The following is a 21,810-nucleotide window of genomic DNA, read 5'->3' as shown; positions in this document are numbered from 1 at the left end:
GGCACTCTCAAGATGCAACACTTAGGTTTATATTCTACACAATACTGATTCAAGAATATTCCCAGAAGGTAGGAAGTGTTGTGTTTTGCTTTGGGAAAGTATCCAAGAGCTTGGAGAAAACACCATCTTGTTCAAGAGGCAAAGACATGCCTGGCATTAACACAAAGGTATGAGTCTCACAATTAATTTCTGCTCCAAGTTCTACTTGATCTGTCATGCAATTCTGGGGTGTTAAAACAGGCATGAATAGCATTAAAAAGACTCAAACTTACAACCCATCATTTACCACTACTTTTGGTCAAGATCCAAACAGCAGCCCTGACATCAAAGATCTGGTATGTCAGCCAGCATGGCCAGGTGCTGCTGCAGCAGCTCACTGCTGAAGTTACTTTTTTCTCACTATAAAAACTGAAGTACAAACCAGTTGTCAACACTTCAGTTTATAAATGGATTAGGTCTGCTCACCATTCATAAAGTTTCTGCTCATAAAAGGACAAGCAGGAAAGCTATTTCCCAAGTCTGTGGTTAGAAGCTTGACAAATTTACCTGTTACACACAGCAGTGATTAGAGATGATCTCAGGCAGCTCAGCAGCTTTATTCACTGTTAGCTGCACTATCCCCAAAGTACTAACTGACCTTGTGTTGTATTACAGCATCACTCCAACTCATCACTCCAGCTCCCTGAAGTATTTACTCAAACTTCAACCCAGAATTTTCTGAACCCACCCTTTTGCAATCCCTGAGAAGCCAAGGACTGGGATCCACAGATAGCAAGCAAACCAAAAGCCATCCAGCTACTCTCCCAAGGACCACATTCCAGCTGGATTAAACTCTCCCTCTCCTCCAGGAAGAGTTCCAAGACAGCAACTTCCACACTACTACAGACAATCAAAACACTCCTTTTCAAACCATAAAAAATATAAACACTTAAATCAACACACATGATACACATTTGGAATTAAAATTATTAACAAAAATTATTGTGACAAAATTGACTGCATCTGAAAGAGACATCTCTGAGACGGATCACAAGTTCAGATTCCTCCTTCCTGGCATCTAATTTACCAGAATCACTGATTTTGGTTCAACAGACCAGAGAATTGCTCTAGTTGCCTTCTGTCAACAAAAGAATCACATTTGATTCTTCACAGCCTGTGAAAATTCTTGGGTGATTTATGTTGAAGATCATAGACCTCCACTTCTCTAGTTTGTTGGTTTGTTTTTTCGAGAGTACTATTTATGCATTAATACATATCTATAGGAAAACATTTGTGTTCCTCAATTTTACTGCAAAGGGACTATTTTTAATGGGACAAAGGACAGAAATCCTCACACCTATTTAGTTAGGAGTGTCTCCCTTTTCCCACATGATTCCCTTTGCTCATGTGAAATACTTATTTGTTTTAGCACTTGCACCTCAGTAGATTCCACACCCCTCCAGCCACTGCTCCCTTTCCCCCATTTCCTAGACTACAGCTGAAACCCTGATCATCTCCCAGTTCTTTTATCATGTTAGCTGCACATCTATCCCTCTTTCCATCTTCCAGTGGCACCTGAGGCCTTTTTCATTCCCACTGAGAGCCATCCATATTAGACCATATTAGCAAGAAACATTGCTTTATGTCACTGGCATGCAATGAAATGAGGGCACCCTTCAGCATCCCGGCTGCACTTCACAACTTGGACCATGTAGGTAATGTAAGATTCAGCTCTAGAAAGCACTTCACATTTAAAAAAAAGTAACAGACAGACATTTCTGTGCTAACAGGAGTGCAGCTTACCTTTCCCGAGGAACAGCAAACCAGTACTCAGGTTGCTTTATCTTTTTACTGTACTGCTGAGACATGGTTGTGCTCTGAGACACAAAGGACTTTCTCATGGGCTTGCCTACTTTAATGCACAGAAACATTGGAGGAGTCTTGCTCTTCTCCTCTTTTGAAGGAAGCATATCTGAACAAGACACAAAAGAAACAGTCTGCTTACATGAAAGTACAAATGCTGCAGCTGATAAAACACTGACAAAGATTGATAACCTTGTGCAAAGGAACACTCAGAGGCACCATACACAGAATTACACCTGACTTCAACAGCACAGCTGGTTGAGTATAACCACATTCATCCTAAACTAAGGCCATTTATTCCCATTTTGTCACAGCCTGTATCCCCCTCAGCTGTACAGCTGTGTACAGAACAGCCCTGTAAAGAAATGGGTAAGATGACCAGGCTGAGTGCTGCCTGCAACACAAGGCAGGGAAATAAAGGGGACATGTTAGGGTCCAGAAAACCTATCCAGGCTGAAGGGCAATCCTGCATGCACACATGCACACACACACGCACGCACGCACGCAAAAAACCCAATCAGTTTCCCAACTCTGTTGGTCATACAGCCACACAAGCACCTTTTATCTGCACAAGACAAGGCCAAGCCTAGAAGCAGTTCAGGCTCCTTAAATTGCTAGTGTGACAAAAAAAACTTGCTTAATTAAGTACAGCTTCAGTCACACTGAAGTTGCCTTCTTTGTTTTAGCAGTACACATACAGCCAAATACCACCAGGAGAAACCCTTATGAAAAAAAAAAAGAAAAAATAATTTTAAGAACAACTATTCTTAAAATAGAGACTTGCACTTTAATCATCCCCCACCACCTCATCTGACTCAAGGGTATGTCCCCTGGTTCATTAAATCACCAGAGAGGAGCATCAACACTCCAGGACAGACTACTGCTTAGAGGCATTGGGCTGCCATAGAAATGGTTAATATGTGTGCACATGCTCTGAACAGAGATTGCATTCTGGTATCTGCTCTCCTGGAATAGCCTGAATTATTTCTGATAATGCAGTGATCAATCAGGAGAAAACTGATCACTCAGTAGGACTATACATGTATTCCTATTTATCACTTTTTTAAGGGTTTCCATAGCATGAGAGACACCAGACACACGCAAATATTGTCAAGAATACTTCAGTGCCCCCCTTCACAGCAATGCTCTACTACCTTGGATACTATCAGAAACAAAACTGACAGACTTCAATGAGCCAACAGTGGTTACCAATACAGAGTGACAATTCCTAGGCCATGAAGTGTCCCTGCCAATACTGAAACTGTATGACATTTCACTATCCTTATTAAAGCCAGCAAACAGAAGGACAGATTGCATAAGCAGTAATCACTGAATGTGGAGAGAGCACACCAAGCTACTTATGAAACAACAAGCTTTGAGAATTTGAAGATAGCAGGTAATACACAAGGAGTAAAAAAGAGACCAGGTATTACAGAAAGAAGAAATTTAGAGAAGGCTGTCAATTCAAAGGTTACCGTCATAATGCTGTCCAAGTCTCAGAGGAAACAAGGATAACCAGAGACCTACCTTCAATTGGCACTTGAATTTTCTGCAGCAGCCACAGTCTGATTTCTGATTGATTGTCTAACTGTGTTTCTTGACAGGTCTTGTCTACAGCTGGTACTAATGAAGAGTCCACAGACTCTTTCAGATCCTTTTCCTCTGCTGCTGCTGAGCTGATTTCTAATGAAGGTGCTTTGCTTTCAACACAGCAGGAATCAAGCTCCATACTTTTAACTGTATGGACTTCATTAGCTTGGGACTTTGAACAGCTAAGTGTAAGGTCTATGCCAATTGCTTTATTGTTTTCACCTTTCTGGATTTCAGCCTTGTGTAAGTCTTCAGATGACTGAGACCCATTTCCATCTTTATTGAGGTAAAATTCAATAAGTTTATCTTTCTCTAGCTCTTTCTTAGTGTCCAATTCAGTCTCCACCTTACCTGTCGGGGTACTGACACATTTGTTTACTTCTGGAATAACATCTTGCTTTTCACACAGCTCTAAGTCTAAGTCAGCTTTAGGTTCAACACTGTCCTTTTTTTCCAAGGAATCAACTGTCAAGTGCTCCTGGACTTCTGTAGTAGGTTTGGTTACCTGCTGCTTAGTTCTCCCCAAGTCCCTGGGATCAGCCAGCAAGCCTTCCATTACTGAGATTTTCCTGTCCAACCCTCTATCCATACAAGATGATGTCTTTTCCAGGTCAGTGAACTCATCTTCTCCTTCTCCTAGAAGGGATTTTTCTTTGGTTTTCGTATCTGAAGCATTTTTTCCCCTGGAAGGGTCCTTGGTACACGCATCTGCATCAAACTTTTCCAAATGGTCAGTGGCAGTGATGTTGTTGGGAAACTCCAGAGACTTTGATTTGATTGAGCCCGTACTCTCCGATGACTGAAGAACTTCAAAATCAGCAGACTTTTCCTTATCTGAAGGCTTTATCTGTTTGGCACCCAGAGCAACAGATGCATCTCCATTCTGCTGCCTCTTTTCCTTGCTAAGGGATTTGAATTTGCTGAAAGGATTGATATCTTTCTCAGAGGACAGGTCTTCCCATTCTCCTGGCCTGTACAGAGGACAAAGATCCTTTGGTATGTCACTGTCAGGGGAAATGATGGACGTACATATGATGTTAAAAGCAAAATGGAAATGGAAAAAAAAAGAAAATAAAAACTAAACATCAAATTAACTTAAACCATGAAACTCATTGAAAAATAACTTTCTCCAAAATAAACATACTGGAAATAAGCGACTTTAAAGACAATGGAGAAAAATGCTGAAAGTGTAATACGAAAATAAAATGAGTAAAGCACTTGGCAGAATATGCCACATGGGTGAAGAAATGCAACACATGTAATAAGAATGTGCAAATCATCAGAAGGTCCATAACAAAAAACACAGGACATGTATTTAGCTGCTGTAATTTAATTCAAATCCTGTTAATATTGTAATTTTCCACACCTGACAATGAGTCAACATCTACAACCATCCATGCTTCCCTAGTCAGTACAAATGTATTTTTGAGAAGAAAAAAATCGGAGATAAGCTGTATCCTGTCTGAACACGTTTACTGCAGAACACTAACAGGCAACACACTTATTAGCTTTCTTCTATTTGTCTCCATTATTCAAACATACTGTTTGAATGCAGGCTTCCCCAAACATTTCTTTTTAAAGCACGAGAATCATAAAATATTTCATAATGAAAAATTCTGAATAAACGTATCAGCATAAAACTTGAGCTCTTCGTTACTGCTAAACTCTGAGGAGAATTAGAAAACAAGATCCTCATCACTTAAAAATTACTAAGAAGTTATTAAACATCCCAGAAATGAGTGTACCAAGTATCTGGAAAGTTTTTCTTGAGATGAGAAATTCAATGAATTTCACTGTTCAAACAGGTATTGCCTGTAAGAACAAAATCCTGCTTAGAAAAAATAGATAAGAAGTGCCTTGCTTGTGCATAAATGAAAGCAGCCCACCCCAGAAAGTCTATAATGCATTATAGATTATAACGATCACTGCATTTCTGGTTCTGAGATAGAAGTATTCCACAGTCTGGTGTTTCTGTACGTCCTGAAGATGGTAGCTATGGTGGTGTTACCTTCAAAAGTTTCAAATACTCCTCTGAGAACAGTCCTGGTAACACAATAATGGTCAAAATCTAAACCTCTTCACATCCACTGAAAGGGCCCTAGAGACAGGTCAGTGCCAGAGCCCCAACTGTGGCATATTACAGATGCTTTTATTAATTACTGCAAAGGAGTCTTTGCACTTGGGTTCTCACATTTGTCACCCATTTGTGTTTAATGCTGCTTTAGTGTTCTAAAGAGAGAGTTGTTGTTCTGAAGAACAACACAAGTGAATCATTCCTTAGCCGGCACTTTACTCTGTTGCACTGAAACTCTTCCCCTCCATTCCCCCATTCCCCAGCCCTTCTCCATGACCCTTACTGAAAATCTGCAAATGTAAGTTCAGGGAAGAACACTCCTTACGATGGCAATGCATCTTTAATCTTCATGTGAGAGATGTCATTGTAGAGAGCTATAGAGACAACCTCCTCCATGGGGCAGATGAGCCCATACTCTTCACAGCCATTCTCAATCACCAGAGGATCAGACTTATGTGGGTCAAACATGATATTGTTTGGAGTTACTATCATGACTCCTCCAACGACACCCTAAAACAGGAGAAGAAAGAGTCAGCACATCACATGTAATGCACTTATCATTGGGTATTGGATTTTAAGCTACTATCCTCAAAAGCAAAACCACTTTCCTGCCTCTTTATACTGTGTCATGCAGTGTTTGCTAGCAAAATACTTTGCTTTCCACATGCATCAAGTAAGAATGAGACATTGTAAGGAGAGGAAAAAAAAATTCTTAGTAACATCCAAGTTCCTGGCTGATGAGGAAGAACATCTGACGTATTCAACTTTCAGTGCTGACTGCTATAAGCTAAAAATGTGATTGTTAATCAATCTCAAATAAAACAGATTAGTGGATTTATTTTTTAAAAGCTACATAGCATTTTATTCTGGATGCAGCTACTTTCATTTGATCCATGAATTTACAGGCAACCAACACACTTGCATGCAGTTTTACTCATGGAAACATCCAGGTTACTATGCCAAGCTAACATCAGAGGTCCCCTTGATCTACTTTCCCAGAGGTGCACGCAAAAAGCTTCTCCATACAGGGATCTGGTATGAAGTTTCTTCCCATAGAAGCTAGAAACAACCTAGAAACAGCTCCTATGACTGGTCCAAGCATATTATGCACAGCGGCAGAAGACTCATTTAATTTTTCAAAATGTGCTCTAGCAAAGGATTTGATAAAATGCTGCTGCATCAGCCACTACTCAGCATCAATCCATGGCAACTGACCATCTTCCAAGGTTTAAAAGGAAGATTGCCACTGTCTCGCTTCTGCACCCTCTCCTCCAGATGAAGTACAAAATTCACCAGACTAACTCAGAATCTGTTTGTAAATCATGACATCTGACAAATGAGAGACAGAGATCAACTGGAATGGCCCACACTGCAGGTACTATTAATTATATGAGGACATCTGCAAGGCAAGTCAAGGAAGGCTCATAAATACACAGGTAAAAGACGACAAATTTGGTTTGTGGGGCTTTTTTTAAAGCAGTTAAGATATCAAGCTGATGGCTTGGCAGTGGCAAATGAGCACATGAATGCCTGCTCCTTTATAAAGCAAAGTCTATTTGTATTCCCATTCACTTCTCCTGTATGACTCGCTCCTCAAGCTTGGTTTGTGTTTGGATGACAGAATGAAAACAAGTGCAGAGGCTTCTCCCAGAAGTCACGATAGAATACATCAGTAGGATGTACTTCCCACCCAGCCACTGCAGGAAGCCAGGCAACAAGGGATTTCAGCTAAACTGGCAAAGAAGCCATCTCATTTTTGATTGCTCTGGCTGAAAATTACTTTTTTCATCCTGCAGCCAGAAATCTGTAATTGGCAATCTGTATCCCCTGCACCTAACAAGCATCACAAAGCAAGTGACAGTACTGCCCTAATTTGCATGCCAGACATCAGGTAGTCCTCTATTACATTCTACAAAATGCAGACTGTAAAACTGCAGAGTTGATAAATACAGTCTACATCCACTCAATGCAAAAGAAGCCAGAAACCCTAGGTATAAACACATCCATCTTACAAAAGTCAGGACTAAGGGAAAAAAAAATGTTGCAACTACAATGATTAGCATCTCCAGTGTTATAAATTCCAGAGAACTTGAAAACCCAAATACGCAGACAGCTAACTGAAACCAGAGTCAACAGGGACACATATGTCAAAGTAGGCAGTTCAGGAAGAAGTGTCTTGCAACCTTGAGAAAAGGGCTAAAATACTACCCAAGCTCTGTGCTTCTAAAACACTTGCTGTAATTTAGGATTGTAGTCCTGGCCTATGTTACCAGAAACAGAAAGAAAAGATTGTATAATGCAATATTCATCCTTTTATTAGGCTTGCACAGCATTCATTAGCAAGTGCAGAAGCAACATAAACATATTTGGAAACGCTGCTCTGGAAACAGTTAAAATTTATCTTCATGTCATAAATGAAATAGACTGGCATGTACTCATTTTATAAAGCTGTTGCTCAATTTGATGGAACTGGACAACTAATCCTGACATGTCTTAACTCTGAAGTGCAGTTCTCTCGGTGTATCTAGTGACACACAAGCAAAAGAACAAAATTATACAGCATATTATCACAGTACCAACAAACACAACAGTAACAGATAAAGCCAACATAACTTTTACATTCTTTAAAAACATTAAGCACATTTGACTCCCCCAGTATTCATCTCTCACTTATCCAAAAAGAATCTCAAACAATGCCCAAAAATCAGGTTCCACCTACCTTACCATCTGTGAAGTAACGACAATTCATTTTTAAAAATTTGACAACCACAGGCTCATCCTCTTCTGAAGTAGAGGAAAGGACTCTCTCCACTGGTTTGAAAGCCTTTCTTGCCAAATCAGCATCCTTAGAAAAGAAGAAGTTCAGTGCAGAGCAACAGGACCAGAATCATATACTTCTAGATTTTTGAAAACTAAAAGGCCAGGTTCAAACAATTATTTTCTGTTTGCATAAGGAAGAAAAGCAATGGTCATGTATGTAGGTATATATGTACACTTCCTACAGTGTCCTGTATTGAAAAAAAAACCAACAAACCCACCCTTGTAACCTTACAAGAAACTCCATACAAATAACAGGCAAGAAATTAAAAAACATCAAGGCAGGTCAACTCACCAAAATTCAATTACACATCTCAGTAGGGAGAGGGCCTGCCCTGACACTTCATCTACACTGAAGACCTCTGCTCACAGAGCACTGGTGTGATTCCCCATGCAGATGGCATAGGGGTAAGGTTAAACACAATTATTCACACCAAACTTCTCTCCACTTTTGATTAATGATGTATTTGAAATGACTAATTACTTTCATCTCAGCAGATGTGAAAGATGTTGAAGGCAGCTAAACTGCCTAAAGGTACTATCTAAAAATCATCATGGCCAATCACCCTTCTAAAGAAAATTAAAGATCAGCTGTGCCAAGACCTTTTACAAAGATTAAATCCAGCAGTCTTGTCTAAAGACAAGTCTGTATATGGGTACCAACACAATTTAACTAGAAAGAAACTGACTGCTCAGATTAAACCAACAGCCTCCCTGTTCAAGGATGCCAGTGCAGGATCAAGGCTCTGGACTACAGAGCAGCATAAAAATCTCCAGTAGGAAACACTAAATAATTTTTATATTTAGCTTTCTAGTCTTTAAAAATCGTGTACTACACCATTTTTAATAGTTTTGATAGACTTAGGGCCCACCTGAGCCTGTAATGGGTTTCCACAAGCAGAATTCCCTTAATATGGAGTATTTTTAAGACAATGGTAAATTTTGTAGTACAGCAAACTAATATAATGCAAGACACAACACACAATGCCTGTAAACTCAAAAAACACAGCCTTGATTTTCAGCTTCAGAATCAGAAAATATTTTGAGAGTTTAAGACCAGTGAAGCATGTTTGACTTACAGGGAGTTTATCATATTCAGCATCTGATGATGAAGGAGAAACAGGAGCACCAGGACTAGAAGACAGCCTCCCAGCACTTGTATCTGGCACAAAGAGAATCTAAATACAAACAGGCATTTCAAAACAGTGAGGCAAAAGCTTTAAAAGGTTATTAACTATGTTATATTAGAAAGACAACACAATACTGATCACTCATATCTGCAATGTACACCTTAAAAACATTCAGAAAAATTAAACTAATTTCCTTATTCTAGCTTTTGTCTGCTGGGTACTCTTAGGCAAGTCACACCATCTCTCTGTGCCTCAGTTTCCCTATCTGCAAATCAAGACACTTCAACCTCTGCATGGCTGTGAAGCAGAAGTAGAGATCTGCTCTTTATGAACCAAGTGTTAATCTCCACACTTGCATTTCCAGTCCCAGAAATTTCAGGATTTAGGACTCTCCTAAAAAGTCTCACTTCATTTATTTCACATCTTACAGGAGACTGACTCATACCCAACATAATGGCACAAAGGCATTTCAATTTCTGTCTCACTCTAATTCTTTAATGCATTATAGATTGCATTTATCCAGACTTCCCAATAATCCAACTCCCTCACAACAGCTGTATTATCTTCTTGAGCTTCAGAGTCATCTTTAGGCTTTAGTGACAGTACATAAATAACAAGTCAGATATGGCAATTACAAAGCTTTCCCATCACACCAATTCCAAGAAATAATCTACTGAGTTTCCCTTTAAGGGAGGGCTTTAAATTAGTGTCCATTATCCTTGTATCCAAGTACCTAAAATATACATGTAAGTAGTAAAAACCTTCTAAATACATAGCAAATAGTTATGTTTCAGATATTAAAAAAACCCAAATAAATAAAAGATTTACCTGGCCTGGCACAATTGTCTGTGTGAAAAGCTTATTGAGCTCCACCAGCTTGTTTGGGGTGACGTTGAACTTTAATGCTATGCTGTTTATGGTGTCCTGATTTCCAGCCTGAAGAAAGAGTTGATGACTAAGATACCATATTGAACACAGCACCACACATGAACTAAACCCATTTAGCAGACTGTTTGCAGGGATAGACTTGATAGACATCTATTTAATAGCTTAGGTGATAAGCCAGTATCAAAAAAAAAAAAAGGACAGAAATATTCTTTCACAATATACAGTAGAAAAAATGTAGAGGTGTTACAGATGTCCCTCTCCTTTTCTCTTAAAACTTTAAAGCAGCACATCTGTATTTACAACTGGTCTGGCAAGGGGGGGAAGGTCATACACTGCAAAGTTCATTACACCTCCAGCAGCCAGAGCCCGTCAGCATTTGTGCAGTTCCCAGCTGGGAACCTCCCACAGAGGCTCTGTGTGGTAGAGTGGAATGCACTGAGCGACCTGAGGGCTCACACACACAGAGCACAGCTAGCACACTGCTGCCCTGCTCCAGCTTAGAGGAACAGATCTCATCCAGCACAGGTCAACTGCTTGGTGACTTAAGCAACACTGCAGAATGGGAGTATTTTTCAGAATAACAAAACCACTGCTCTATTAGAGAGCCACAATGCAGAAGTAAAAATGGAAGTGGCAGCTGCAAGAGACAGAGATCCTGGGTTGAGCAGAGATTCAGGATGTGACCCTAGCTCTCCCCATTATGGTGGTATTTGAATGGTATCAATAGAAGCAATCCCTACTGAGATAAGTGCAAACTGGGAAAGAATTAGTGCTCACAGTTTTGTGCCGCTGCCCCCCTCAACCTCAACAACTCCACTTTCAAAAGGCAGGCATGAACATACCACACACCAGCACTTACTATATATTCTATGGTACCATGGGGCTTCTGAGAGACCATCTTCTTCTCTTTCTTTTCATTGCTTTTGTTTTGATTGTCATCTAAAGAGAAAAAAAAAAATTCAAGTGACTGTCAAGATGTTTACCTTTCAGCATGTTTTGAAAGAAATCTACATTATGTGCAAACTGCAGCTGTGAAGAAGAACAAGAGGACACATTAAAATACCTATTAGGCCATAAGATTAAATTGTAAGGCAAGGAAACTTCATCAAGTACACCAGGTTTAGTAATCATTCAGGAACTCTGCAGGTGTAATGTATATATGATACCATAGCAATACACAACTGCTCCCATGGTTTCTTGGTGATTCTACACAGTTCAGCTCTGGATACAAGTACTTTGTACCATCAGGTGAATATACTCATATCTCCTGCCTTGGTACAACAAATACTGGTTAGTCACCACTTCACAAGTACAATATGTTTAAACACTACTTTAATCTCTGAAGGTAAAAGTGTGCCAAGAGTACTGCAAAGCATGCATGTATACAGTCAAGCATAAGAAAGCAAAAAGTTTGTGCAGAAGAGTTTTTCTATCAGCTGCAATACACAGAACCCACTAGAGCAGCAGAACCCAAACCCTTGCAGGACCCAAAAGGCACTCACTCATGAGCTGTCAGCACCAGAGCTCTCTACCAGAGCAGGGTAGAGATTTCCAGTTCTTGCGACAGCAGTGGGTGAGTAAAGCCAAGGCTCAGGGAGGATGGAGCTGCCCAGCCAGCCCCAGCCCCACCGGGCTCCCCTCCAAACTCAGAGCCCAGCCCCACATACCTGGGGGGAGCGAGGGCAGCATGCAGCCCCAGCTCCAGGAGTGGGGATGGGGTGCCAGGAGGCAATTCATGCCTCTCCCTGCCTGACTGCCCCCAAGCCTTCAGAGAGGTCCCACTGCCTCCAGCAGGATGCTGCAGCCTGGATGAAGCAGGGAGAGCCAAGAAGACAAGGCAAGGCTGGGCCCAGCAAAACCAGCAGCCAGGACCAGGAGCAGGGACACGCTGTCCAGGGTGAACTCCTCCTGTGGTCCAAGCCGCCAGCTCTGGAAGATCAGGGAGGAAAGGACTGGAAATGGCAGCGCAGGGTTCTGACTTGCATTCAGGCTTTGCTGCAACCTTTGCTATTTCCGGAGAGCAAGAGGCAGATAGTAAAACGAAGGGCGAGGACTCGCCTGCCACACTGTAATAATGTACACAAGAAACAAGGAGGGGCCCAGTGTGCTGGACTGAGCCTTCTGCTGGCCCATGGCCACAGCAAGATGAATGCTGTGGGGCTGCCTCAGTGTGCTGCTCCCTCTGTCAGGAGAGACTCACACCTGGACACTCTTCCAGGTGTTACTGCTAGCATATCCCACCCACCACCTGCCAGGGATGCAATCATGAGAAGTGCATTGGTTAGGGACACTACAATAAGGCAACAGAGGCAGGAAGCCTCTCTGGTGTAGAAACCAAACACAGTTTAAGTACATGCATACAGTGTACGTGGCATGAAGGACAGCGGGAGGAATGGGAAGATCAGGATGATGCTGGCTTTTCCCTGACAGCATTTTGAAACACAGCATCACTCAATGATCTCAGACTCTTCACCTCTGAGACTGGACACCCACATTGAAACTTTTTAATTAGCTTTCTTACTGTGTTTTTCTGGCCATTTGTGTTTTCACCATTGTCACACCACCTTCTGCTGATCAAAGTGAAAGTGTGTGGAAAAACAGGTAATGGCAGCATCAGCAGGGCAGAGTATTAAACCATCAGAAACAATGACAATATGACAAACAAAAAATCTGACAAATACTGGATGTTTCCTTTATCCATTACCTGCATAAAACTGCCAATATAGCACAATCCTGCCTGAAGAAACCCTGCCAACTACTGAGTTCACACTGTTTTGTGCTACCAGGAGAAACCACTTCAACTAGTCCATATATTTTTATGTATAATTACAACTACATATCACACATGTAGGCAAACTACCTGAACTTTTTGTGACCTTTCCCTGGAGAAAGAGAAGAAAGGTAGATCTTTCAGATCTTTCAGCTAGATCTTTGTTCTAGGTGAAAAAAGCAGGCAAGTTTTCAGATATTTTACCCTTACTTATCTCTGAAACAGTACTCAAGGTAGGAAACAGTTAAGAGCAACAATCTCACACTAGCTAGACACACACCAGTAAAACCCTGGAGGAGATGGAATAAAAATAAAGTAGGCCAGAGAGATGTAGAGAGAGAAAGAGATTTTGTACATACTGAATGGGAAAAAGTTTAAGTCTGCATGTAGATGGCAGGAATAACAATATGCAATAAAAGCAGTTTCTCTGAAGAGCTTATAATATTCGCTATGAGCTGAACATTTTTTGTTCCAAAGCTTTGTGTTTAAAAATGGAGAGCTGACCACAACAGTAACCACTATGCCCCTACGGCACAAAAAGACCATAAAACAGCAATACAGACAACTTTCTCCCCTGCAGCTTCCTACCTGGGAGGTAGGACACCTCTGTCTCACCCTATGAAATATCAGTATTTTCCAGGTCCTCCTAATTGCATTGCCTGCTAAGTTTGGAGATTAAGAAATACTATCCAGGAAAAGGCTATAACCTGTATAACATTTACATAACCTATATATACTGTATTCACAGGAGACATATAATATGCTCTAGGTCTTGGCTGACAGGACTGTGAACCTGTTTGTTTAGTAGGATCCTGAACACAAGTGTGGTACAACAGAGAACTAAGCATGCACACATTTTTGAAAACCTCTAACTGCAGGACAAGAAAAAGAGAAATCTGAAAGGCAAGCTGAGTTTAGATTAAACAAAATACTGTGCTTCTTTGTCAATAAATGTTAATAAATCCTAAATAAGTTGACCAGTTAGGCAATTTTCTTTCACACCTATGTGCAAGAATACGTGTTGTATAGTCTGTTTAGCTGCAGGCTAAAAGAAGTCACAGTCACAGTCTGTCAATTTATTTGTCTCCTGAAACAAAAATCTGACATTTTGTGTTTGGATATTTTTTTCTTCTACTCCTTACTGCTCCCTTTTTTTTTTTCTATCCCAGTAGCAAAGGGTCGAGAACACTGTCCATACATTACGACTAACTACTAGTCAGGTCTGGGCAATTCAAAATAACATCCTAATTATTTGAAGAGTGTGAATTCTTAACTAGCCTATGTTTTTAATTGTGCATATAAAGATTTAAAATAATGAATTAAAAACTCAGACCTTCAGAAGAAAAGACTGCAATGAATCCCATTAAACCTGACAGAACTGCTAAGCCCACCTACCACTCCTGTGGTGAAGCCAAGGTCACAAAATCGTGCTCAAGATGAGCTGTTGACAGCAGAGTGACTGGCAAGCCTGACAAAGCAGCACACTTAATATACTTAAACACACACAATAGACTGTCTCTCCAGTTCCCCTGATCTTTTCCCGTTTCTCCTCCAGGAAGCCAAACGTTTTCTGACATGATCTGAAGGCAGGCAGCTCTTGTATAGCCACAGAGGCACCCAGAGCACACACAGGCATGATGGAAGCCTCAGGAACCAAGTTTCTTTCAGTCACAACTACATGAAGAGCTCCACAGGCTTTAAACAACTGCCTTTGGCTACTTTTTGAGCCTGAACACTTGCTTAGTGGTGAAATGACTCATGGTTCTGACTCCCAAATTTTCCTGCACTGTGTGTACACTGGAGATGGGATTGCACACCCATGAGAAGTGACTAGGTGTTAATGCAAATTGGATCACACTGCATTTTTAGGCAAAAGGCAGAGTGGGTGGACTGAACCTCTCTGTGGTTTTGAGAAACTTGGAAATTGAGAATTATGTAAAAATAGTAAAATAATAAGCAGTGAGAAGAAGAATGCCAAGTGAGAACAGGCAAGAAAATACAGGCTTACTGAAAACAGACAGGTCTAGAATGGGAATTTTTCTGCCCGTAATGATATATTTGTATCTCAGTTTCCTAGCAGACTCTTGACATTTCATTTAGCAGGGTTACAGGAAACCTTACAAAAAAGAGTTACCTAAGAGTAATTTGGAAACCAGCTATGGAAGGAGTATGATAAAGAGGTCAACCAGTTTATCACCCAGAAGATCTTGACACATGATAGGAGAATTACACCTCTGCAACTGTGTAAATAGCTCTGTAAGTAGATAGAACAGGTCAAGGAGCTTCAGGAGTCTCCTGGGCTGCCCAGATGGAGCATGGGCCATCCCCACTGCAGGATGATGCCATCAGCCTGCTGCTGCCCAGCCCAAATGAGGTGTGGCAGTTCTGGCAGTGACAGCTGAACCCACCGGGCCCCTGAGACACCGCCAGCCTCAGGTCTGGCACTGCTGGCAGGAATGCCCAAGCAAACCGGGGACAAAGGACTGACCGCTTTCCACACCTGGTAAACAAACTCAGGAGCCTGAGAGGATAGAGGCAATGGCACACTTGGTGCAAAAGTCCATTTTACTAATTAATTTCTGTCTCACCAACGATTTAGGCTGCATGTCAGTAGGGAAATCTTTCCCCTGATTAGCCCCAAAATCACAGATTTCCTAGAGTAACACCATTCACTGAGCTGTTCTGCTCTTTCAAGAGCTCCACACCACTTCTATGCCAATGAACCCCACGCTAACATGTGCTCATAAAAGCATTGCTTCCCTTCTTGTACCTCATACTTCCCTGAACATCCTAATTAATGCTATTTTAAGGGTGAACAAATAAATAGTCATTATTCACCTTCTGCATGCCACTCATGATGTCACAGATTTCCAGCATCTTTTCTCAGTTACTTCACTTTTTCCAAGTGACTAATACTGTGATACTTTGGACTCTCCTATTTCTCTGATCACACAGGATGCCCTTCTTGCTAGCTTTTCTTCCCCTACTACATCCTTTTTAAGTTGGAGGAAGTAAAACCAAACACAGGTTTTAAGCTATGAAAAAACCAATAATATGTGATGGTGACAGAAAAGAGGGTTTCCTTAAGCATGTATGATACTAGTAATTTTTCCACATCACATACTAATCATTTTTCCATGCTGTTCTGTATGTCACTGCTGTTTCAGGACACTCCAGTCCAGTCCCACATGTCTATTACAGATTTGTTAGAAGCAATAAAATTATATTACTATAGTCTAGCCAAGCAGCAGGACAAAGGAGTGAAAACTTACAGGTAGCTTAAAAGAATCTGAAGCACAATAAATTCAGGGGAGAACAGTTATCCCTCAGAGTAATCTAATCAGGGTACTGATAAGAAATTAAGCAAACAAAGCTTCCTGGGTAGCTTCCTTATCAATGAATGAGGCCTGATACCAATTATGGTGACAGAGATGGAATACAGTATCACTTAAGTGACTCTACACACAGAGATCTCAAGAATATGAAAGACCTACTTGGGATGATAGAGGGGGAAGACAAATCAGTTTATCTAAGCAATTCTTTCCATTCCTACCTTCTCCCCTGACATTTTAATAACTTTCAGCAATTCTGCTATGCGCCAATTTGTGCACAGAATGATGTAATTGTGATTTAAAACATCTTTCTGACTTTTCTCATGACTCTCAAAGTGATGAACTGAACACCATTCACATTAAAATTACTAGTTTTAAATAAAAAGTCTTTCTTTCAGCTCCTGTCAAGCGTGGGTGAACCCCACCACCAAAGGGGCCAGATTCCTGGTTTGGGACACCTTCCACCCACTCTGATGTTTCAGCTGCAGCAGCCTCTGAGAAAAGAGACCCAGCCCCTCCTTCAGCCAGCTGCAGCAGTTAGGGGGCAGGCATATAAAAAAGTTTTTTAGCCATCTTATCAGACCTATCTCCCTGAAGAAAACCAGCAAGTTAGGCAGACACATTCCCTACCCAGATTTGGGTAGTGTACTGCTACCATGTTAAATGAGAAACAAAAAAATCCCTACACTTTCTCACCAATTCAGGTAAATGTTTTTTTTGTCTGTTTCCCGCTTTCCCCAATCTCCAGAAAAGCCCTCACCTTATTTCTGCATATTTTTACTCTACTGAATCCCATCAGTTGGCTTTCTCCTTTGCTACTGTTGAAGTCATGTGAAACAAAAGGGCAGCTGTCCCCCATCACGATCACACTTGTGCTCCTTCATTAATGGGACTTCTCCTGACATAGGAACATAGCAATTCCCTGAGCAGTACAAATCCAGACACATGACTCTGGAACAGCCACGCCTTGAACAACTTTTCTCCACTCCAAATAAAAACTGATTGTCCACTAATTATTTTCCAAGCAATTCTTTCAAAGGAATAAAGAGATCACCAGAAATTACTGAGCCTCAAGGGAAAATGACAATCAGTTCAAAGAACTGATAAAAAAAAGTAGTAACTCCTTCTGTTATTAGGCATTTTTAGGCACACTTCAGTAAAAATTTTACTACTGATATTCATGCAATATTCACATACTGCAGCTTCTACACAAAAAACTGCAAATATTTAAGGAACTTAAATTTTCTCTTTATTTACTTCATCCCCAAGAAGGGGCTTTAGCTCCTTTGTGGTCTGACAGCATTACTTGTGAATCCTATTCAGGAACATGTCAGCATCTAAACACATCTTTCACTAAAGTATCACCATAAAATTTCTGACTATCCACTACATTAGGTACTTAAGGACAATACAGAGTGAGGAAAATTAGCCTGTCAACAAAGTAGGGCTGAGGGAAGGAACACTTAGGCATCACAAGAGAAAATATGGACATTTTAGAAAACGGTTAACATTACACATGCTGGTTTTCTTCATTTATTTTGCTGCTTGAACACAGTATAGCTTGCCTGTGAAGGCTATGCCATGTAAGTCAACCAGGACAAATTCTCCTAAAATCAAGCACAATACTGTTCTGTCTACTGAATGGTATTTACAAGGTCAGAGGCTAAAAATAGAGATGAAAATCACAAAGATTCTAAAGATACAGGACACATGCTCTGTTTTTGTGTCTGGAGATGACATCAGCATCTGATGTGCTGCTGACTGTCATTGATCCTCAGAAGCCATAGAAAAGAGCAACTCAGTTTATACAAGCTACTGTTGGATCCCAAGCATGACCCAACAAGTTGCAACAGAGACGTCGCCACACACTGAGAAGATATCAGGAAATGTCAGTAGAGAAAGCTGGGAGCAAGGACGTTACACAATCAAAAAAAACTGGCTTAACTTTGTATTATTATTTAAATGTGAAGAGAGTGCTGCTTTTCAGAGCATTTATATTAACTTTCAACAGTGCTTTTCAAGCACAATACGGGAACTTGGTGGAGAAGAGAAATTAAAAGCCTGCCTTGAGGATCCCATGCCTAAGTTATGCAGACACCCTAAAAATGATTGCCTCTGCCTCTGCTTGGAGACCAAAAGATTTGCAACATGATTTCAAATGCACTATATTGTGCTTTTTACATACTTAGCTTATGAATATTCCTGTCTTGGAGAAGAACATCTGAAACTAAAATGAGAATATTCTGCCTATTCCCTGGGGGCAGAAATCCCAGGAGAGCTAGGGTGAGTCACTGGGTAGGGGAGAGAGCTGACACACGTGGGTGCTGCAGAGGACTGCTCTGCAGGCACTCAGGGTACAGATTCTGAAGCCTGGGTAGGGGAAGAGGCAAAGGATGCAATCTGCCTGCTTGATAGCCCTCCAGGAAACGTGGAAGAGAAAGACCTGTGAAAGTCCAACTCTTTATCCCAGCACAGGATACACCACTGAAGAGCTGCACGTGCCTCACAGGTACTCAAGGCTCACTCCACAGGGCACCCGTGCCCAGCAAGCACAAGACTCAGCAGGCAGCTGGCACAACCTAGAAAAGCCAGACTACCCCAGGCATGATGAGCCAGTGGATCCTGGAAGCAATGAACTTGCTCACCACAAAGACATATTTCCCTTCATTATCCCTGGCAGAAATATGACAACTCTTTTTATTAATTCTCCTGACTCACTTCCTTTTCACCTTCTGCATACACACACCTGTCACAGCCTCACCCTGGGCTATGGGACCAATTGCTCCACAGCCTTCCTCTCCTCCTCTTGGACCACTTTTCAGAGATGTTAAGTGCATCTGAGTTTAAATATAATTAAGAACATAAGTGCTCACTCCTTCTGAAAACTCAGGCCTTGGGAAAACAGGCAGCCCTTGGAAACACACCTGGGTCTTTCAGCAGTGAGATCAGTTTTAGCTAACTAAACACCAGCCTGTCATTCCATAGCCTGACCTTTCCAGAATAGATCACAAGATGTCACTGACTGACAAGATGTCAATCTTACTTTGAGTCATTGCTATAGTGGAATGTAACTTTGTAAAATAGCAAATCCTGATATTTTTTCCTCCAGGATAGAAACACCACTTTTTAATTTTCTGACTCAATAATTTATGCCACTGTTAAAAAGAGATCCCTGATTTCTAATCTCCACTTGTTTCTCTCCATGTCCTGGTCTGCTGAGCCTGTCAAAGCCCTTTGCTATGATATTTCAATTACACAATTAATTTAGGATAAGGGTCTTGGGTTTTTTCTCCCTCAGGAAGAGTTATAACCAAGGTAATCTCTCACAACTCCCTCTTGTCTCCAACATTTTCCTTCTTCCCTGAGCTGTGCTAAACAGAACTCATAGTAAAACAAGTCAGAGAACCTGAATTAAGAGTAAAAACATCTCCTGTTCCAGTATCCTGGGTCCTGGAGGTCCAGAGAAGGCTAACAAGGACAAGAAAAGCCATGAAACAGCTTACATGTAAAGAATGCTGAAGATCTTCAGCCTGGAAAGGAAACTATGTAAGAGGGATATTTTATAGAGAGAAAAGAACAAACAAAAACCCAACAAACCAGCCAGAAAACAACAAAGAAACACACAAGAAAAATCATAGGAGTCTTGGTGATGGTGATTGACAGTTCAGTTTCTTATACAAGAACCCATGGCCACCCAACAAGGCCAGCAGAAGCAAGATTTGCTCTTCAAGAAAATGGCAGCAAACCTGTGCCCTCTTCACCAAAAGATCCTGCAGAAACCTGCACAGGCCCAGGGAGAGGCAAGATAAGCATATGATAGAACACTCTAAATGCATGAACTACAAGCAGCTCAGAAGAGGAGAGTACTGTGGATGCTTTTACAAAATTCACTGTGTTCATAATCTTCCCCAGACATCCAGGTGTGGCTCTTGTGGGAGAACGTATGCTACACTAAATGGGCTCTGGTCTGGAATGGCATGGGCTCTCCTACTGCCCCTCTAGCACTTCTTCCACCTGGAATTACACACACCAGCAGGCTTGGACACAGAGGTTCAGTAGCAGTCACATAGTCACGCTGTAATTTCTTTTACTCACCTGCATAAAACTTTCAAGTACTGTAGGATTTTTCTGCCTCCAAAATGATGTTTTCCAAGTTTCCAGTCAGGTAAATAGGCACATGGCCAACCTACCTTAAAACATGTAATCTGCCTGTAATCAAGTTACCACTCAATTCACACAATTCAGCATCGGTAACCTGAGATGGGCACTTTCCCCCCTCACCTATAAAGTGTTGAATCACACAAAAAGCTACTGACCCCTTCAGAGCTAAACACACTTGGTCATCCTACCAGAGTGACCTACCATCATAATCTTAAACTTGAGACATTCTAGAATATAAACTCACAAAATCCTAGCACATTACATCAGCAACGTAATGCTTACAAATGCAATTTGCCTTGATTGACTATTTGAAAAGGAAGGTAGGAACATAAAAATTTTGTATCAACCTTTTTTAAAGGCTTACTGAAAAAAACCACATCAGTTATCATGAATTAATCAATAAACTCTCAGGACTTGTATGTGAAAAACAGCTCTGTCAATTTAAAAAAAAAGTTGTGTCTATTAAGCTACTGTTTACCTTCATTTCTAACTGAGTGGAGAAAATCACACCACAGTATATAAACAGATCAATTCTTCTTCTATATCCTTTCATCTTCCTTGCTGTCAGAAGCACCAGAAAATTACTGAAAATTCAACTGCTTAAAATTATTTTTAGTTTCTCTTTTGTTCTTAACACAGTTAAGAAATCTCTTATTTTTATGATCTGGGACAGTTTTCATGTTCTGTCTTTTACTTTCCCAATCAATTCCCTTGCTTTCTACTTGAAATATACATTAGATTACTATCAACAGGTGAATTTACAAGTTGGTTTTATACATCCATATGGCTTCATTTCCTTCTAACAACAGTCTTAAAAACAGCTCAGTCTTCTGTCTCAAGATAAGGTGCCATGTGTGCCACTCATTTCCTTTAAGCATGGTGCTAATAATGCCAAGGTTGTGTTGATGGGCAATACCTAGTTATTACATAGAAAACATCAACTTTCAACTATTTGCATCTTTTACTTAGTTTAACAACAAATAAAAGCTTATCCACCAAGATGAGAATTTGAAGTGGACGCCACACATGGGGAGCTTGCCCAGTGTTAAGATTTCCACACAAATTTTCAGAACTTAAATGCTAACAACACTATTACTGGCACTTACTGCTCAGATTGAATTCTCCTGCCTATGGACAAGGAACCCCTTCTCTGTGCAACTGTTTCTAGCAAACATCTGTTAACAGCACAGCTTCAATATAACCTGG

At 40.8% G+C, this 21,810-nt stretch overlaps 1 protein-coding gene across 5 annotated transcripts in view; it reads right to left on the bottom strand.

Annotated features, from left to right (window-relative positions):
* Positions 1-21,810, bottom strand: part of NCOA7 (nuclear receptor coactivator 7) — an 85,375-nt gene that overhangs the window by 12,941 nt on the left and 50,624 nt on the right. For 3 of the 5 annotated variants that reach the window (XM_077175253.1, XM_054629898.2, XM_077175255.1), the window contains 7 exons: positions 11,201-11,280; positions 10,282-10,389; positions 9,403-9,501; positions 8,226-8,351; positions 5,832-6,016; positions 3,370-4,436; positions 1,783-1,951 (listed from right to left, as the gene is read on the bottom strand). In XM_077175253.1, coding sequence (XP_077031368.1) covers positions 1,783-1,951; positions 3,370-4,436; positions 5,832-6,016; positions 8,226-8,351; positions 9,403-9,501; positions 10,282-10,389; positions 11,201-11,280 — 1,834 coding nt within the window. The remainder of the gene's footprint in view (positions 1-1,782; positions 1,952-3,369; positions 4,437-5,831; positions 6,017-8,225; positions 8,352-9,402; positions 9,502-10,281; positions 10,390-11,200; positions 11,281-21,810) is intronic. The other 2 variants (XM_077175256.1, XM_077175254.1) reach the window with 2 other exon arrangements.

Source organism: Agelaius phoeniceus, chromosome 3, assembly GCF_051311805.1.
Source record: "Agelaius phoeniceus isolate bAgePho1 chromosome 3, bAgePho1.hap1, whole genome shotgun sequence".
NCBI lineage: Eukaryota > Metazoa > Chordata > Aves > Passeriformes > Icteridae > Agelaius > Agelaius phoeniceus.
Note: the sequence above shows the minus strand (reverse complement) of the source record. Positions and strands in the feature narration are given on the sequence as shown.